The sequence below is a fragment of the Pimephales promelas genome, chromosome 7 (genome assembly GCF_988280905.1).
Source record: "Pimephales promelas chromosome 7, fPimPro1.hap1.1, whole genome shotgun sequence".
In the NCBI taxonomy this organism is placed as follows: Eukaryota; Metazoa; Chordata; class Actinopteri; order Cypriniformes; family Leuciscidae; genus Pimephales; species Pimephales promelas.
In genome coordinates, this window is record NC_142775.1 from 1,408,756 (window position 1) to 1,427,931 (window position 19,176).

The 19,176-nt window shown below is 39.7% G+C and overlaps 2 protein-coding genes and 1 long non-coding RNA gene across 4 annotated transcripts; all 3 read right to left on the bottom strand.

Annotated features, from left to right (window-relative positions):
- Positions 1–856: 856 nt before the first annotated feature.
- On the bottom strand, positions 857–10,280 carry LOC120475135 (uncharacterized). 2 transcript variants are annotated; one of them, XM_089133595.1, is made up of 3 exons: positions 10,199–10,280; positions 9,443–9,575; positions 857–4,708 (listed from the first exon to the last, which is right to left on the bottom strand). In XM_089133595.1, the coding sequence occupies exons 2-3, from the start codon at positions 9,525–9,527 to the stop codon at positions 3,462–3,464; spliced, it is 1,332 nt and encodes a 443-aa protein (XP_088989721.1). In that variant the 5' UTR covers positions 9,528–9,575; positions 10,199–10,280; the 3' UTR covers positions 857–3,461. The 2 variants fall into 2 exon arrangements, with proteins under 2 accessions (XP_088989721.1, XP_088989722.1); XM_089133596.1 differs by having other exon boundaries at positions 10,134–10,215.
- Positions 10,281–12,932: 2,652 nt separating this feature from the next.
- Positions 12,933–16,416, bottom strand: LOC148978163 (uncharacterized). Its single transcript, XR_016169388.1, has 2 exons — positions 13,631–16,416; positions 12,933–13,575 (listed from the first exon to the last, which is right to left on the bottom strand). It is a non-coding gene; the product is annotated as an uncharacterized LOC148978163 (long non-coding RNA).
- A 531-nt stretch (positions 16,417–16,947) lies between these two features.
- Positions 16,948–18,066, bottom strand: LOC148978164 (E3 SUMO-protein ligase ZBED1-like). The gene has a single exon (XM_089133544.1). The coding sequence runs from the start codon at positions 18,064–18,066 to the stop codon at positions 16,948–16,950; it is 1,119 nt and encodes a 372-aa protein (XP_088989670.1).
- Positions 18,067–19,176: the final 1,110 nt, after the last annotated feature.

Sequence of the window (19,176 nt, forward strand, 5' to 3'; positions counted from 1 at the left end):
GTGTATTCTAACCCTACCTATCACAGAAAACTTTCTAAATTTTCAGTCTGATTTATAAGCTGTTTTCCAAAACAAAACAAAAAATAAATAAATATGACCTCAAGGGTTTCGGATATTGCCGTATATAAAGTTAACAGATATCTTTGTGGGGACATTTTGACCCTAATGTATGGTTTCACACACACACAGCTGAATGAGAAGAGCCATGTCTCTGGAACCATACACAGAGCTGATTTATAGGTGATTTATAGGCTAATGATAATAAATGTGAAAAAATAATGAGGCATTTTAACTGTTTATTAGTAAACTAGCATTTTCTAAATCAGGGCTGACTGCAAATCTCCATCTCTGCTGTAAAGTGCACCTTTCATACGGATTACATAATCAGACGGTATTTGCTTTCGATTCAGATTTGTTCATTTTAAAGTGGACATTTCCTGCATTAGTCTGGAATATCGGCGATATTTTGTTTCAGTTTACGGAGAAACCAGCTCTGTGTCATTTAATTTAACTAGTCATTCTTATGATTATATATATATATATATATATGAATGTTAAATGAATTTGGTGTCCTCAAACATTTGTTACTTTCCTAGACAGGAGATGAAGAGACCACAGAACAGGGAGAGTTAGGGCCAAGTGAGACACAGGTAATGGGAATATGACTGAATGCTCATTTGTGTAGGATAACAGAATACATTGGGACTGTGTCCAGCTAATTTAACTAGTTGTTCTTATGATTAATATACAGGTGCTGGTCATATAATAAGAATATTATCAAAATGTTGATTTATTTCAGTAATTCCATTCAAAAGGTGAAACTTGGATATTATATTCATTCATTACACAGACTGACATTTCAAATGTTTATTTCATTTAATTGTGAGGATTAAAACTGACAACTAATAAAAAAGATCTCCAAAAATTAGAATATTACTTAAGACCAAAAAAACAAACAAAAAAAAAAAACAGAATTTTTAGAAATGTTGGCCAACTAAAAAGTATGAGCATGTACAGCACTCAATACTTAGTTGGGGCTCCTTTTGCCTGAATTACTGCAGGAATGCGGAGTCGATCAGTCTGTGGCACTGCTCAGGTGTTACGATAGCCCAGGTTGCTCTGATAGTGCCCTTCAGCTCTTCTGCATTGTTGGGTCTGGTGTATTGCATCTTCCTCTTCACAATACCCATAGATTTTCTATTGGGTTAAGGTCAGGCGAGTTTGCTGGCCAATTAAGAATGGGGATACCATGGTCCTTAAACCAGATACTGGTAGCTTTGCCACTGTGTGCAGGTGCCAAGTCCTGTTGGAAAATGAAATCTATATCTCCATTAGAGGTCTTCACAGTGCACAGAGGCCGCGCTTTACATTTTCTCCAATGTTTATAATAATATAAATGAACCGTCTTGTTTAATCTTAAAGTTTTGGTGGTCAGATTCAGACTCAAAGAAGAGCAGAGAGCACAGATATGATCAAGCTGAACAAGCAATCGTTATTATAGTTCAAAAGGGCAAACAGTTAAAGTTATTATGCGAGTTAACTCGAGTCAGAATGTACATGTGCAAGGCTGCATTTGTCATCCATCGATGTGACATCATGTGGACTTTTAAAGTATAGAACTTTGGATAGAACTTTCTTGTCGTTACAAGGAAGTGAGACGACGGCTACTAAAATTAGGTAAGACAAAACGTTTTATATTTTGCAACTCGTGAAATAATATGTGATAGTCGGGTCCAGTCGGGTTTGTGTCTTCCTGCCGGGTTCGGGTCCAGGCCGGGTCCGGACAGTACATTTATGGGATTTCTCGGGTCTGCACGGGTCCGGGTCCAACTTTTGAAATGAACGACGGGTCCGGGTCGGTTCGGTGTAGCACATTACGGGTCTCTTCCGGGTCGGGCATGAATTTTTGGACCCGTGAAGACCTCTAATCTCCATAACGTTGGTCAGCAGCAGGAAGCACAAAGTGCTCTAAAACTTCCTGGTAAACACAGTGGACCAACACCAGCAGATGACATGGTACCCCAAACCATCACTGACTGTGGAAACTTTACACTGGACTTCAAGCAACATGGATTCTGTGCCTCTCCTCTCTTCCTCCATACTCTGGGACCTTGGTTTCCACATGAAATGCAAAATTTGCTCTCATCAGAAAAAAGTACTTTGGTCCACTGTGCTTTATTAAATCCAGAGTCAACGCAGCCATCTACCACGACATTTTCAGAGCACTTCATCCTGTGTAAATGAGATTTTGCAGATCCTGTCTTTAAACATTGTGCGGGAGATAGCATCTGCTGTGTGGAACTTGCCGACACTCCAATACTCCACCATCATGGATGGCACCGAAGATGTTGCAGGGGTAGAGCAGGAGTCAATCTGCATCCGGTATGTGGACCATGATCGAATACCTCATGAAGAGTTTGTCGGTCTTTATGAAGGGGAAAATCTGGCTAGGTTTGCCATTGATGTCCTCCATAGAATGAATATGCCGCTATCTGGTCTCCATGGGCAAACGTACAATGGAGCGTACGTATCTTTTTGCTGTCTGGATGCATTTTGCAATGGGCAAATGCTACTTGAAGTAGTCCTCATCATGCAATTATCGGTGAGGCAGGATCAGTGGTGAAGCATAAACTTCCAGATGTCACCAAATGAGCCCCTACAGCAGCCATAATCAAGTACAGATTGAAGACATTATCAATGTATTCTCTCACCTAAAAATTAAGCAAATAATGTGGTGTAATGTTATTTCATTCAGTTTTTGAAATTTGATGTGGCAAGCAGGACGAGGTCGAGGGACGTGAGAGAAAGGCGTGATAAAGTGATAACGAACGTCACCTGTGAGACGGACCGGTCTCGCATCTCTCAAGGAGGAGCGACGACAGTGAAGGTCAAGAGAGGAACAGGCCTGATTTTAATGTTGCCTTTTGTTTCTGTTCTGTGTGGCCAGTAGTCATCCGTGAGAGGCTGCTGGTATACTTTCATTTTTGTATTTGTTTATTTAATAAAATGGTTGAATGTTCGCCGTTTCCCGCCTTCTGATCCCCGTTACATTGGTGCCGAAACCCGGGAACGAAGAAGCTAGGAACCGGCGAACATTCAAACATTTTAATAAATAAATAAACAAATACAAAAAAGCAAACGTACAGGCCATTGTGTGACACACGTAAACCAATGGTGTATACAATCATAGATGACAACAGGTTTTAATAAAAAAAAAGAACGTAGCCTACGTAGAAAGAACCTCTGCAATTTTATTTACGATACTTACTAAAGTATAATTAATAATATTTTCGGTCTGTTTTAATGCAAGTTTATAACCGGGAAGTCGATCGGATTAAAAGGGTAAAAATAAATAAATAATTGGGTCGGTCCTAAATTGTCAGGGTTGGTCGGGTTACGGCAAACAAACATATTTTTACAACATAAGGATGGCCTAATTGATAAAGTGAAACCTAATATTTTCAACTGTTGTAAAGCTTTTCTGCATTGTGAACTGCCATGTGGACATTAAGGTTGTGTTTTTGAATGAAACTCTTTCCACACTGTTGACAGATGAAAGGACTCTCTCCCTTGTGAACTTCCAAGTGGGATTTAAGTGGGATTTTATGTGTAAACCTCTGTTCACAATGAGAGCAGGGAAAAGGCTTTTCTCCAGTGTGAATTCTCATGTGGACCTTAAGGTTGTGTTTTTTAATGAAACTCTTTCCACACTGTTGACAGATGAAAGGACTCTCTCCATTGTGAACTCTCATGTGGTTTTTAAGCCTTTGTTTTTGATAGAAACTCTTTCCACACTGTTGGCAGGTGAAAGGCTTTTCTCCAGTGTGGATTCTCATATGGGAATTAAGGCTTTGTTTATGATAGAAACTCTTTCCACACTGTTGGCAGGTGAAAGGCTTTTCTCCAGTGTGAACTCTCATGTGGACATTAAGGTTTTGTTTATGATAGAAACTCTTTCCACACTGTTGGCAGGTGAAAGGCTTTTCTCCAGTATGGATTATCATGTGGGAATTAAGGTTTTGTTTTTGATTGAAACTCTTTCCACACTGTTGGCAGGTGAAAAGACCCTTTCCAGTGTGAATTCTCAGGTGGACATTAAGGTGTTTTTTTCGACTGAAACTCTTTCCACACTGCTGGCAAGTGAAAGGCTTTTCTCCAGTGTGGATTATCATATGGGAATTAAGGCTTTGTTTATGATAGAAACTCTTTCCACACTGTTGGCAGGTGAAAGGCTTTTCTCCAGTATGGATTCTCATGTGGGAATTAAGGTTTTGTTTTTGATTGAAACTCTTTCCACACTGTTGGCAGGTGAAAGGACTCTCTCCAGTGTGAATTATCAAGTGGACATTAAGGTGTTGTTTTCGACTGAAACTCTTTCCACACTGCTGGCAGGTGAAAGGCTTATCTCCAGTGTGAATTTTCATGTGGGCTTCAAGGCTTTTCATTTGAGTGAAACATTTTCCACACTGTTGGCACGTGAAAGGCTTCTCTCCAGAGTGAAATACCATGTGGGATTTAAGGCTTCGTTTTTGACTGAAACTTTTTCCACATTCCAGGCAAGGGAAATAACTGTTAGGTTTGGTCTTCTGGGCTCTTTTTTGTGAGTGAGTCTTTTTGATCTTTGATGATTTCTCTCCAGTCTTGAAATCATGATGTTCATCTTCCAGTATATTAAGGTCTTGACTTTCCTCTTTCACCGGCATTAAGTCTAAAGCGAAAAAAGACAAATACAAGTTAACACCAGTTTAAAGGCAACACACAGCTGACAACCTAAAGGCTTAACTAATTGATGACTAACTGGGAAAGTGTTTGCCTGCGTTTACAATAATTTACAAAAATTGAGGCAGTACAGTCTCCCGGATGGGTAAAATGGGACTCAGTAGCCTTTAGCTGGTGGTTAATGACAGTTTTGATGTGTTTGTGCATTGGGTTATTATTACAGCTGGGCAGCTTGTCAGGCACTTCAACCACAACACCCCAACATTCAAGGCACCGGGGACGAAACACGATGAATATTCAATTTACGAAACTCCAGTTCATTAAATTATGCAAAACAAGATGAAACTCAGCATGTGAGGTGTTTGGAAGACTTCTTGTTCTGTCTGACCAAACGGTTACAAAACTGCAAGAAGCCAGGGTTAAGTTCTTAGTACCTTAACTTCTTCAAACACACCTATTGATTATGATTAGTATCTCTGGGTTTAGTTATCTGAGATAACTGTGATTTCCCTCAATGGTTTAAAATGGGATATGTATTGATAGAAAAATGTATCTGCAACGTTGCTATTAGCTGCTCACCATGGCCAAAGAGTGCAGAGAGTTTTTCACCAAGCAGAGCAAAGCAAGAGCTAATAGTTGCTCCACACCTTTAGAAAAACTAGGGGTTAAGTGTCTTGCTCAGGGACACATTTGGGGTCTCACAGTGGATTCGAACCCCTGTCTCTCACACCAAAGTCATGTGTCTTATCCACTGCGCCACCACCACCCACCACAACAACATTAAGTACAAGCATATTCCACAAAATGGTAATCTTTACCATTAGGCTTGGCCTCTTTTAAAAAGCCACTGTTAAATGATGTGCTTTTCAGATTATCACAGCAACCAAGAAAAAGGCTGGATAAAACGTGGTGGTCCTGCACTCCTACGTTACTCCCTTCCAGAAGAGCTGGCCCTTGGGTTCTATGTTAAGGGCATCCCTGGGTTCAGCTCTTCCTTAGACCCACAGCCAGGAGCCAGGCCTGTGTTTGGGGACCAAAGTGGGCTCTGCCAGGCTCAGCCCCAAAGAATGACGTGGAACCGCCCTCCTGTGGGTTCACCACCTGCTGGAGGGATCATAGAGGATGAGAGGCCAAGGGCTATGTGGACTCGCCCATCACCCAAGCTGAAATCACAGGTAGTTAAAAAGCTCTTTGCGATTAGGCACCGGGGGTGGATGAGATCCGATCTGAGTACCTCAAATCTCTAGATTTTCCTATGGTCATGAGCAGTGGGTCGTGAGGAGCTTGATCACTCGGGAGGAGCTCAGAGTAGAACGGCTGCTCCTCCACATTGAGAAAAGCCAGCTGATGGGTCTCAGGCATCTGTTCCGGATGCCTCCTGACCATGTCCCACCGGTAGGAAACCCAGAAGAAGACTTAGGACCTCCTGGAGGGATTATGTCTCCCGGCTGGCCTGGGAACACCTCTAGGGAGAGGGAAGTCTGGGCGTCTCTGCGTCGACTTCTGCCCCCACAACCCAGAAGTTGGATGCATAATTTATGACTAATTTGGAATATTAAGAATCGGAATAGTAACCTGCATGCACATTTACGCTGTGGGCCTTGATGGGGATTTGCGTGCAGTCTATGGCACTAATCACATAAGAAAGGCCTTAGGAACATATACTGCAAGTTGAACTTATTGGCATGGTCACAATTTCACGATCTTCATTAAACTTTAAAATGTAGCCTACCTGTGTTAGCAAAAAAAAAAAAAACCCTCAAGCGCAATAATATGTTTCACAAGTTCCAGAGTAAAGAAAAAGGAGACAGTACTCTGCGGAGAAGGTGAGGGAGAGGAAGAAAGCTGTTGACCAAGCGAGGGACAGCACAAGAATAAATATTGGTCGTGCGTTTACGGAATGGCGAGAACTAAAGGACATCGAATTTTGCAAAACAGATGCTGATCTAGCGTTTCTGTGCCAATAAAATTGTTTATACTTTCTTGTTCTAATAACATGTAAAACATAATAGAATAAGCGGTAATGTTTGCTAGATTCATCCGCCCACCCCCTGTTATGGATTATGGTTGATATCAGAATACAAAATTTACATGTCAATGTTAAATGATACTGTGTTTGATGTATCACCCACCTTGGTAGACATAGCTCAACACCATAAAGTTGGAGTGTCTGGGACTCATTTGTTCAACACACTGGATCCGGCAATAACAAAAGCACATGAGCACGTCTACGGTAGAAAGGGGAGGAACGCGCCGCAAGTGAATTTACGTCAGTGTTGTGAAATATTCGCACCACAGCTGTAGGAGGATCTCGATGAGAAAACATGCGACAAGAAAAGTGAGAATCAGCGAATAAGTGGCTACAGTTACCGAATGGGCCTTTAAAGGCTGACCCCAAAACAAAATCCCTCAAAAAGTATATTATCGTGTTGCACTAAAGGACTTCCCATATCACCTCCGCTTATAAGCTTCAGTCTAATCCTGTTTACAAGAAATAAGCTCCGGAGCAGGTTTAAGCTTACGCACCTCTTGCTATGACAGCAAGACCAGGATGAGCGTCAAAGAACCAAACAATCCAAGATCATGCCAAATAGTCAACAATCAAATCCAGCTAACTGAGTTAGCAATGTACATAGAACGGACCGTACATAGAACGGCCAATAAGTATATGGGGATGATTAGGAGGCCATGATGCAGTGGCCAAATTTGTCCAGGATTCCTGGGTTAAACCCCTACTCTTTTTCTTAAGGAGATCCTGTGATTTTAAAAGACCACAGGGTGACAGGACCTCGGTTAAACATTCTAAGGATCCTCAGCTCGTTAGGATATACTCTATGTCTATCCTAATGAGCTGAGGATCTGAATCAGGCGTGTTAAATAAGGGAGACATACACAATATGCAGAGCAGTGGGTCGCGAGGACTGGAGTTGAGAACCCCTGGTCTAAAGGACACAGTTCGAGTGGGAGAAGTTAGACGACAAGCAGTGGAAGGGTTGAAGAGCATTAACAGCTGTACCCTACCTGGCAAACTAAAACTCTGGTGCTTTCAGTTTGGTCTACTGCCGAGATTGCTGTGGCCACTGACCGTGTACGACATTTCTTTGACAACAGTGGATAAGCTGGAAGCTGTTCATACATCAGGAAATGGTTGGGAGGTCCACGCTGCCTCAGCAGAGTAGCAGAGTGGGACTTTATAGTAAAGGAATATTGCAGCTGCCAGTCTCTGCTTTAACCGAGGAGTTTAAGTGTGCCAAGGTCAGGCTGGAAATTACCTTAGTAGAGTAAGGAAGGCAGCCCCTGTGTTAAAAAATGGTAGGAAGTGAAATCTGCAAAGAAATCAGTAGTAGAGGCAAAGGCTGCCCTTCAAATTGGGGATATCGTGGGACAGGTACAGCATGGAAGAGGGGATTTTGGCAGTTTAGTTCCTCCTAAATGGCACAAGGCAGGCCCAGCTCAAAGGAGGAAGCTGGTAGTCAATGATGTGATCAGATATTGTTTTCTGGTCTGGATCAGCACGCATTGTTCAACTGATAGAGTTAACAGTGCCATGGGAGGATGCTTAGATAGGAAGAAACTGCAGTATGCTCATGTTTATCCAGTGGAAGAGTCCATGTTTATCCTGTGGAAGTGGGTTGTTGAGGATTTGTGGCACACTCGACCCGATTCCTCAGAGACGTCGGATTCAGTGGCCCAGAGTTGCGTCGCACAGTAAAGAACTTATAAAAATTGAAGAGTCTGTTTTTTTGTATAGGTTTCATAGTAATTACGGTTATTACGTTCCTTTGTATATTGCATGATTCCATTCTTGTTTTGTTTTTGTAACGTTTAAGTGTTTATTGCATAATATATACATAAATCTAGCATGTATTCTGTTCTAGGTTTGTAGTTTAACAGTTTTATAGCTATGGGTAGTCTAGTGCAATTTATTCTCTTCAATTGTTCTGTAATGTGCTAGAATTAATATGGCATATGGGTTAATTTGAACCAGCATTTGAGTATACCATATAACAAATATGTAGTTGAATTAACCCAGAATTGTAATTAATTTTGACCCAGTATTTGGGTAAACTATATAACAAATATGTAGTTGAATCAACCCAGAATTGTAATTAATATTGACCCACCATTTGGGTACACTATGTAACAAATATGTAGTTAAATTAACCCAGAATTGCAATTCGACCCAGCATTTGGGTACACTATATAACAAATCTGTAGTTGAATCAACCCAAAATTATATTTAATTTGCCCCAGCATTTGGATAGAATATTTAACTAATCCATTGGGTTAAAAATGACCAACCCATCCTGCTGGTTCAAATTAACTACTCTTGGTCTGGTGCAATATTGATCCAGCGATTGGGTTTTAAAACAACCCAAGTTTGGTTATTTTTGACCCATCATTTTTAAGTGTGTATGATTTCCTTTCTTTGGATCAACACAAGAGATTTATAATCTATATTATATTTTAACAATCCATAATAAAACACAATAATAAATTAAATAATAAATAAATAATCCATCTAGTCATACTACAAATGAACCGGTCCTCTTAAATTCATGCGGAAACACTTTATTTCCAATTGTTTAGTCAACAAATATGTCTATCCACATGAGAAGACCCGCTCTGTGTCAAATAAAACCGTCTTAATTTTAATTATTTTGAACTTAAAAATAACATAAATTTCTGTAGATCATTTTAATAAGGACAGAATGAAACTAACCTGTTTGTTCCTCAGTTTCTTCTTGTTTCACGCTGAACACTTCTTCAATCTTGATGTCTTCACTCTCCTGTTTAATCAACGCCATCTTTATAATAGTGTAACGTGGATCTCAGATGTTTCTCCGGGAGTTTTCCTGTGTGTTTAGACAAATTTGTCACGTTTAAGACGAGAATAATTAACTGAAAGAGAAATAAATCCACAGTAAATCTCTGTGCGTGTCTCAATCAGCTCTAGTTCAGCGCACTGGTGAGTGAGTCATTCAGACAGTGATAATGGACTTAAGTAACTTACCATACAAAAATATTAAAAACAAGCACTACAAAATAAAATAACAAATTATACAGAAATGTATATTTAATGATTTATACATTTAACCGATTACGTTGTCGTTCAAACATTATTTTACACTTGTGACTAAGCGGCAGGACTTGCCATCTCGTGGTGATTCAAGCGTTTTGAATCAGTGAGTCATTTGACAAAGCATCAGATTCAATTGACTCAATTGCTCTACCACCGCTTTCCAAAACCAGAATTCGTGTTTATGATAAACTAATACACGATATAGTGACCGAAATGAGAGGCAACTTTTCTTTCTGTTACTCACATGTGAATATGCTTTACTCAGAAAAAAACGCAATATTGATACATTAAGCATATTACTATATATGTTAAATGATACATGGTCACATACCTCTAGTAAAAACGATCAAATCAATGGTATCGATTTACAAACTTTAAATAAAAAAAAACACAAACCTTTCTTCAGTCTAATCACAACAGTTGCAGGAGCACGGCGCAGGTTTATGATGTCATACCACCAGGACAAAATAAAAGTCCTGTTCTGCTGTCCTACATCCAGACAATCTATAGAAATATATAATAGATGTCATGGGAATTCATGGTTAAATATATAATTGAATACATGTATGAGATTAAAAAATTGTAAAAATGACTAATTGTGAAAAAGACTGAACAAGTTCTTAAATCACAGTTCATATTCTTAAATCAAAGTGTGAACATTAAAAATGCATATATTATCGTTCACAATAATCCGTAGAAAATAGCAACAGCAAAAAAAAAATAATACATTTATAAAAAATTGTAAGGTTAATGTTAATGCTAAAAAAGTATTGACAGAAAATTAATTATTCTGCATGTCACCTGGCCGTGGTTCGCTGTGTTCGTCTTTTCTGGTGTTAATAAACATCTCTATCTTTGTCTGTGACAGATCTCCATCCAGTTAAGCATTGACAATGATTTCAGTAAGTCAATGAAAATGTATTGGTGTCAATACTATGATGAAAAAAAAAAAAAAAAGATTTTCTTTAAAGCTGCAGTCCTTAGCTTTTTTTTTGGGGTTAAAAATGATCCAAAATACATAACTGAGAAAATACATAACCAGCCAGTGTTCAAAACTCTCTGCTTGCCTTATCTTGATTTAAAGCGGTAAGCTTGTAATAATGTTTTTAACTCCAGTGGGACTGGAGGATTTCAGCGGGAGATTCGAGAATGTCTTTGCATCATTACGTCACATCTGTACACACACACACTGATTACTTTTGTCGGTTTTGTATGTGTAATCAAGATTAAACTGCAGGATAAGGAGGTCAGATCTGGTCTACTTCAGCCAAGGACAAGAGAGAACCATGAAAAACATGTGGCAAAAAAATACCATGGCAAAACATCATGGTGTTAAAAGAGGATGTCCGTTAACAGAAAAATTGACACACTTTCACGTGGTGAATGGTTTTCCACCTTACATTCTCCATGATTTTTTGGAGGGTATAGTACCAATTGTCACTATGCCTTAAGGATTTGATTGGCAAAAAATACATTTCATTGGAGTCTTTGAATAGTGCAATTAGGCAGTTCCCCTACACATTTTACGATAAAGTTGACAAGCCACAGATCATTCCAAAAACGTCCTTCTTTAGGGAAACTAATGGGGGAAATGGCCATCATGGGAGATACTGATGCTTCTTAAAGATACAACGGAGCTGGTAATGTCAGCACACTTTACGGAAGAGTTAATCCACTTTTTGAACAGCAAAATCTCAGAACATTGTGAGTTACTGCAGAAAACATTTCCAAACTACAAACTTCATCCCAAACATCATTTCATTGAACACTATCCTCAAATGATACAAATTTTTGGCCCTCAGTTAGACGTGTGGACGATGAGGTTTGAAGGCAAGCACACATTTTTTTAAGAAAGTTGTGCATGACGCATGCAATTTCAAGAATGTAGCACTTACCTTGGTTGTAAGTCTTACAGAGTTTCGACAAATAACACACATTGTTCTCAACACAGAAATTCTGTTAGTCTGCAGGATTTTGAGCTCTTGGTATACTGAACATTTACGTTCTTATGAATTGAGCTTTGGTAGGACAGGGCCCCTGTTTAAGCTTAATTATGTTTTCCCCATCTGCCTACTGAGTAAAAGGCAATGTCTACGTGATACTGAAGCATACTGTGCTGAATGACAATATATCAAATGGCCACTAAAGTGAATTTTTTTTAGGAGCATGGAAAGCTATAAAGTAAGACTCATCTTAACTGAACAGGACATAAGGAAGTTGTCACTGAATGCAAAACCAGATACTGTTAAAGAGCTGAAGATAATCAAAGAAAAATGCGATCTGAAGTACGACTTCAATGTGATGTATGAAGATTCAGACTTTGACAATGCCTTCAGCAACCTTGAAGACATGGGTGACTTACCAGCTTCAAAAGCTACAGTGAAGGTAGTCCCATAATGCGTTGTGTGTGTTAGAGTGTGTGAATGTGGTTAGATTGCTTTGTGTTTTTTTGTCATGTTCTCCTCATGCATTTCGGGTGTTTGAGTGTTTTTTTCTGGGTCGTCTATTATAATTGAACTTAGTTCTTCATCACTGTTGCAGATTTCTGGTGTGCTTGGTTTGGGTTTGTGCAGATCTATTATCTGGTTCTTGTTGGTGTATCTGAGTGTAAGTGGACTGTTTGACATTAAATACTCTTCAACGTCCTGACTGCATAGCGTTTACATCGTTTTCGTAGTTGATCAATTTTGTGAGAAGTGAATTCGTTATAGTTAGAGAAACTTCTTCATTTTGTTGGTCAATTGTCACAAATCCACTACATTTAGTGAAATAACTGGTACCTTTTCTTAGTACTTTGCATGTAGTGCAACGGTGGAAAGGATCACTTTTGGTTAAGCCATATTGGGCTGCATGACACTTGGGGCACTGTTTTTTAATGGTGAGTGCTGCATCAGTGATGTCTGTAGTTATTGTATTTAGTGTGGGTGGAGGAGTTTGTGTGCCATCAGTAGTGGTAGGTAGGGCCGGGCGATTTGGCCAAAATTTCAAATCCCGATATAGCTCATTTGATATCCCGATAACGATATACATAACGATACAGCAATTTTTCTGTTAATTCAGTTCATGAATAGTCTATATAAAATTGCAATGTGGAAATGCAGTTTGAAATGATATACAAAACAAATAAAGGTAGGGACTAAATATTTATTTTATTTAGAACCTTTTTTTAAGCAAGACATGTTGGTAATGTTAACACCTGCCTGCCATTAAAACATTTCAACATATAGCAGCAGCCAACTTTTAACAGTAACACGACCCAGACTTCTCTTGTAGCATCATGTAGGTGTAAAGATGTTTCCAAGTAGTGTTCTTTGTTCTCTAGAGGGGGCAATAGAAAGCAACCACAAATATTGATAATGGCCTGTCAATTCCTATTGGATATAAAAAAGTAACAAACTGAAAACCTCTGAGGTTTAAAGAGCATGGTGCAGGGCAAAATACCAAACGTAAACTTCAAAGTTTAAAGTGCAGCCACAAAGTCAGCCTCAATTTTTACAGAATCCAACAAGTGAAAAAAAACTTCCAAGTTTGAATGGTAGCAGCAAACAAAAGTAATACAGGCCTTCTGTCATAGCCCCTAAAAATAAATCTTGGTTACAAAATACTACACACGGAGACTTTAAGTAAAGTGTAGCTGCACAATGATTAGAATATTTAAGAGGTAAACCAAAGAACTTCAAGTAGGATGGATATGAATTATGAGAACATAAAGATTTGCCAAATCTAAGGCTTCTACAGGTTGAATGCGAGGAATACAAGCTGGTCAACTCTTGCTGGTTTCAGTGCTGACCTCTGGCATGACACAATGTTCCCACTTGCACTGAAAGCCCGCTCTGATGGGGAACTTGTGGCAGTGATACATAAATATTTCCTCGCAAGCTTGGCCACTAGGGGAAAATGTACCTCATTTCTCTTCCACCATTCCAATGGTTCTGTGTCTGGACCTGCTTCCATTAGGAGATAGAGGCTTAGCTCCTTTTCAATTGACTCTCTGCTTGAAGTTGAAAGTGGCTTGGCTTTGCTGATGTTTTAAAATAGCTGCTCAAACTCTTCTTTTTCTTCTTAGCAGGAACCTCCTCTTGCTCATCCTGACCTATGGCAGTGACTGATGGAGCTGATAGACGGACTGCCTCTGTTTGTTCAGCCACCAGCTTCTGTAGCTCTGCAGCAGCTCTTGTTTTGATGTAATCCACCCTCTCTTGTTTGATGTATGTGGTTTTGAATCGAGGGTCGACAAGAGAAGCCATGTCAAGCAGGTCCTGGGTTGTCTGGTCATCATACTTTTTATTTAAGTATTTTACTATGCCCTCTTTTATAGTCGTGGTGAGCTCAGTGTCGCCATCCTGATGCTTGAGTATGGTTGTTGAAAAGATGGAGGACGGGTTTCAAGTAGGAAACACTTGGGTAAAGCTCCCCAGACAAGGCATCTGTAAACTCCTTGAGAGGACTAAACAAACTCAGGTAATCCAAAAGCAAGCATGTGACATAACAGAGTGTCTACTCTACACAAACAATACCAGACCACAACTGAAGCAACTGACAACATGCTGACAGACAGGACAGGTTACTTTTGATATGAAACAAAGAATTTTAATTCAACCAAATTAAAATTTGGTGAACCAACCATCTCTTCCTTCTAGCTAATTTATAGCATAAAATAAACATGAATGAACATCAGAAGGAATGTTGTTTTAATTGCGGAAAGATGTCAGTACACTCCGTTTTTTTTAAGTTCAAATCCTCCAACGTTAATCTACTAACTCTCCTGCTTTGTTGGACAAAATTGGCAGAATGATCGGCGTATCATTATTGGTCAGATTGCCTGCCAATAAAACTCCCTTCGAAGGTTCGATTCTGCCCAGGAGCAATTTGATGATGATCCCAACACGACATCATGACTTTTGCATAAACATACACGCCACTTTCGAGTCAAGTGGCGTGTTATCTCTACGCATTTTGAGCTATCCGCGTGTATGTCTACACCATTAATGTCTGAGTGATTCCGCGTGTCTGTACACGCCGTCAAATGTCCGAGCGAAATGAAGCAAAATGTAGATCTACATCTGGGGAGCGATCTTTTTTTCCTAGGATGGTAGGGGAATACTCATGAATGCCATTAACCCCAGTGACGGGTAGGTTTAGGGACGGGGTTGAGGTAAGTCATATATTTATATATACAGTAATAACGTTAAGTCAACGGCATTCATAAACACGCTGAAAAGCGATTATGTGTGTTGATAGCACGCCAAAAATGGAAATACGAATTGGCGTGTCATTCACGCGCTACTTCATGAAATCAGTCTAGATGATCCTGGATGAACCACCATGTCAAGACAAGAGTGATAATTGGGGCTCTCATGCGCCGGGTGTGTGTGTTCACTACTCACTACTCCTAATGTGTGTGGACTAACTTCCATGGTTTAAAGGCAGAGAACAAATTCTGAGCATGGGCTACCATACTTGGCCTTCATGTCACATCACCAGTGGCGGCTGCTGGTCTTTCAAAGAGGGGAAGCTCTTTTTTCTTCTTCTTTTTTTAAAACTCGACTGTCAAGGGTGGGGATGGTAAAAAGAGCGAGGACTCGATGCTGAGTTGATGGGCTTTATTTTATTGATAAAAAAACAAAAAAACAAACAAGGGGAATAAATAAGGAGAGAAAAAAAGGCAGGTAACGAGGGAGGACAGGTGGGGAAAATAACTATGGAAATCAGGAAACAAGATGGGAGTCGACACAATGACAGGAAAGCACATATGGCACAAGGAAAAACACATGACAAGCACAAGCCATGTGCTCATACCAAACATGACAAAAACACATGACCAATAAAACAAATTAAAAAGCAATTGTGCTCACACAAAATGAGACCTGAAGAACGATGAGAACACTCATTAGACACGTGTTCACACAGAACATGACAACATGAAAGCACACAGCTAGTGTAAAACACAAGCTGTGTGCTACACAGCACAAGACAAAACATGACATGAAAGCACGCGGCCGATGTAAACACAAACCATGTGCTACACAATACACAACACACTGAACAGAGCGAACACGACAAGACAGAACGCTAACGTTACACATGAGTACGACCATAAGGTCATCCTGTGCACTCACAACCGAAAACAAACACGCGGAGAATGCATGTCCGAATCCCAACACAAAACTGAAACCAAACTAGACAGATGTGCCGTGATTCAAACACCACGCCCGCACATGTAACAAGACACCTGACATCGACGGAAGAAATGTGGGAATTAGGTTGAACTGTGAAATATCTGATGAAAATTGCAAATACTAAGAAATATGTTACAGCAGTTCGTCTTTCGAGTAAAATACACACAAAATCGGCGAGTCGCGACGAGACTGAGCTCGAAGTCTTTAAACTAGCTTCCGCGTCAGCGATTTTTTTATTGGGTGAAATCGCTGTCAATCAAAAGGAGATGCAATCCTCCAATAATCACGCGGACGCCCGGACGCCAGGCCAACCCACTTCCCTATTCACCCCAGAGACGCCCGGCGTCCGTGGGCGGGACATAATCGCAGCATTTATCCAATGACCGTCTAGTTTAACAGCACTGAAAAAAAACTGTTCAAAGCAGCCCCATTGAAGTCACTAGGGATGGGCGATACCAGTTATTTTCTTTTCGATCCGATACCAAGTACTTTCAGGACAAGTATCGCCGATACCGATACCGATACCGATACTTTTATGAAATATTTTTATGTAAGTGATTTTATAGAGTATTTTGATAGCAACATTATTAATAATAAATAAAATGGACATGATAACGTTTTGCTTGCGTTTATTAACAAACACTGAACACTTTTACCACATTTCTTCCCTTTATAGGTTTTTGAGATGAAACAAGTTGACATTAACATTTTCCTCTTGAGCCTGTTTTTTCTATGACTTATAAACTCTACGGCTTAAAAAATAAAATAAAATAAACCCCTGATAAAAGACTGGAATGCACTTAACCAAACCAGGGATGACTGTTAGGCTCAGAACACTTCAAATTATTTAAATGTCAAACTTGAACCTGATCTTCAGACAGAATGTTAAGTTGGAATCTTCATATGTGCATGTACTGATATATACACAGCCAGCATGAGTAAACCATTAAACGATTTAGAACTGATTTATAGGTTTTTGTTAAGGAACAAGAGAATGTTGACATTTTTGCCTTTTAGTCTGTTTCTTCTGTGACTGATCAACTCCCCTGCTTTGGAAAAAAGTCTCTCAGAAGGGACAGATGATGCAGTGACCCCAAGATATTTTCCTGCTAGTTTGCTGAGAGTTGGAAACGTTTGTTCGTGATTTCTCCACCAAACTAATGGGTCTTGGTTTCGGGGAAGTACTTTTTCCTCAGCATAGCGACGCATTTCAATTATGGAATCGCTGCTTCCTGATTGTTGTTGTTGTGCTGATAGAACCTGCGAGTCAAAATCCCCCCATATGCCTCCTTTAGCTGTAGATGATGCAGTACATGGGGTCATTGGAGGAGTCTCGGATGATGCACAGTTTGCAGGTACTGACACAGACCTTAGGGTAGATGTTGAGGTAGCTTGTGGTGCAGCCGTCAAGTGAACATCCCGCATTTCAGATAGGAGTCGCTTTTTTACAGCTTCTACATGATCCTTGTCACGAAATGCCAGGTGCTTAAACCTTATGTCAAGAAAGGTGCTGGCACCAAGACTGTGTTTGGTTTCAATTCCACGGAATCTCCGCTGACATTGCTGTGCCAGTTCTTTGGCAAAAGAGCTTCCTTGACGCTCAGTGGCAGCAGATGCTTTAAGCAGCAGTGATACTAGGGGAATGACCTTTGAGACAGAAGTGTATTTTTCTGCTGATACTTCACGTGTTGCCTCCTCAAAAGGTTTCAGGGCCTCAATGGTTAGGTGGATAACAGACCGCTCTTCAGTTGTAAAGCACAGGTCACTCTTTCCAAGTAAACAGAGGGCTGTGGTAACCGGATCTATTTGTTCATGTAGCCTCTCCAACATGTAGAAAGCTGAATTCCACCGGGTTTCAACTGAAATAATCAGTTTATGTTCTGCCACTTTCAGTTGATTTTGTATCTGTTTAAGCTTCTCTGTGGCTTTTGTGCTGTGGTGGAAAAAGGATACAATGCTTCTGCATTTTTCCAGCAGATGAACGGTCTCCGGAGATTCCTTAATTGCATCTTTGACCACCAAGTTTAATGTGTGGGCAAAACATGGGTAATGCCTCCATCCAGCCTTATGCACTGCTGCAACCATGTTTGCACCATTGTCTGTGACAACTGCAAGCACCTTTTGAGTTATGCCCCATTCTTCAGCTATTCTTTTCAGCTCTGCACTAATATTGTCAGCTGTGTGCTGTACACTGAAATGGCAGGTTTCTAGCACAAAATCCTGCATTTGCCAGTTGTCAATAAAATGACAGGTCACAGTTAAATATGCCTCTATGGACCTTGAGGTCCACATATCTGTTGTGAGAATGACATGGTTTGCATGTTGTAATTTTGTCATTACTTTGGCTTTACATTCAGCATACATATTGTTAATTGTGCACTCCATCATCTTTTTCCGGGAAGGGATTTGGTAACGTGGATCAAGAATCTTGAGAAGAGCAATAAATCCTCTGTCTTCTACAATTGAGATTGGCTGGAGGTCCCTTGCAATCATCTCTCCTATGCCTCTTGTAATTTCTGATGCTCTCTGCGAGTCATCTATAAAATATAATACATTTTATTCTTAAAGCTGTTACAGGCATTAAGAATTTATAATGATAGTAAATCTCTCCTGTATTACTTGACACTTAAACTATGTCATTTGTTTAATAATTTTTTTAAATGATAAAAATAATATATAAATTATTTAATTAAGAATATCCACCAGATAGCCTATCAAGTAACAGAAATAGATATAGCTAATGAAAAAATGTTTAAAGCAAAATATTCAGTTTAATATTCTGCTCCACATAAAATTCTGCAATATCTTCATATCCGAAACAGTAGGCCTATGTATTGTACAAAGTAGCCTATAGCTATAAATATAGTGACTTAAAGGGATAGTTGACTTTGAAATTAATTTTTGATATGTTTTAGCTAACCTCAAGGGCATCCAAGATGTAGGTGTCTTTGTTTCCACAGTATTTTCAATTTTGACATTTTTTGGTCAAACTCGTTTCGTGTCTTAGGCCATCAATGTGTACTTACATGTACGAGTCATTAAATCATGTTTAATTTTGACTTCTCTGTGCATGCTTTTTGGCCTTTGCCTCCAGTGATAGTCTGATAGACAACAACGGTTTGACTGAAAAATGTCAAAATTGAAAATACCGTGGAAACAAAGACACCTACATCTTGGATGCCCTTGAGGTAAGCT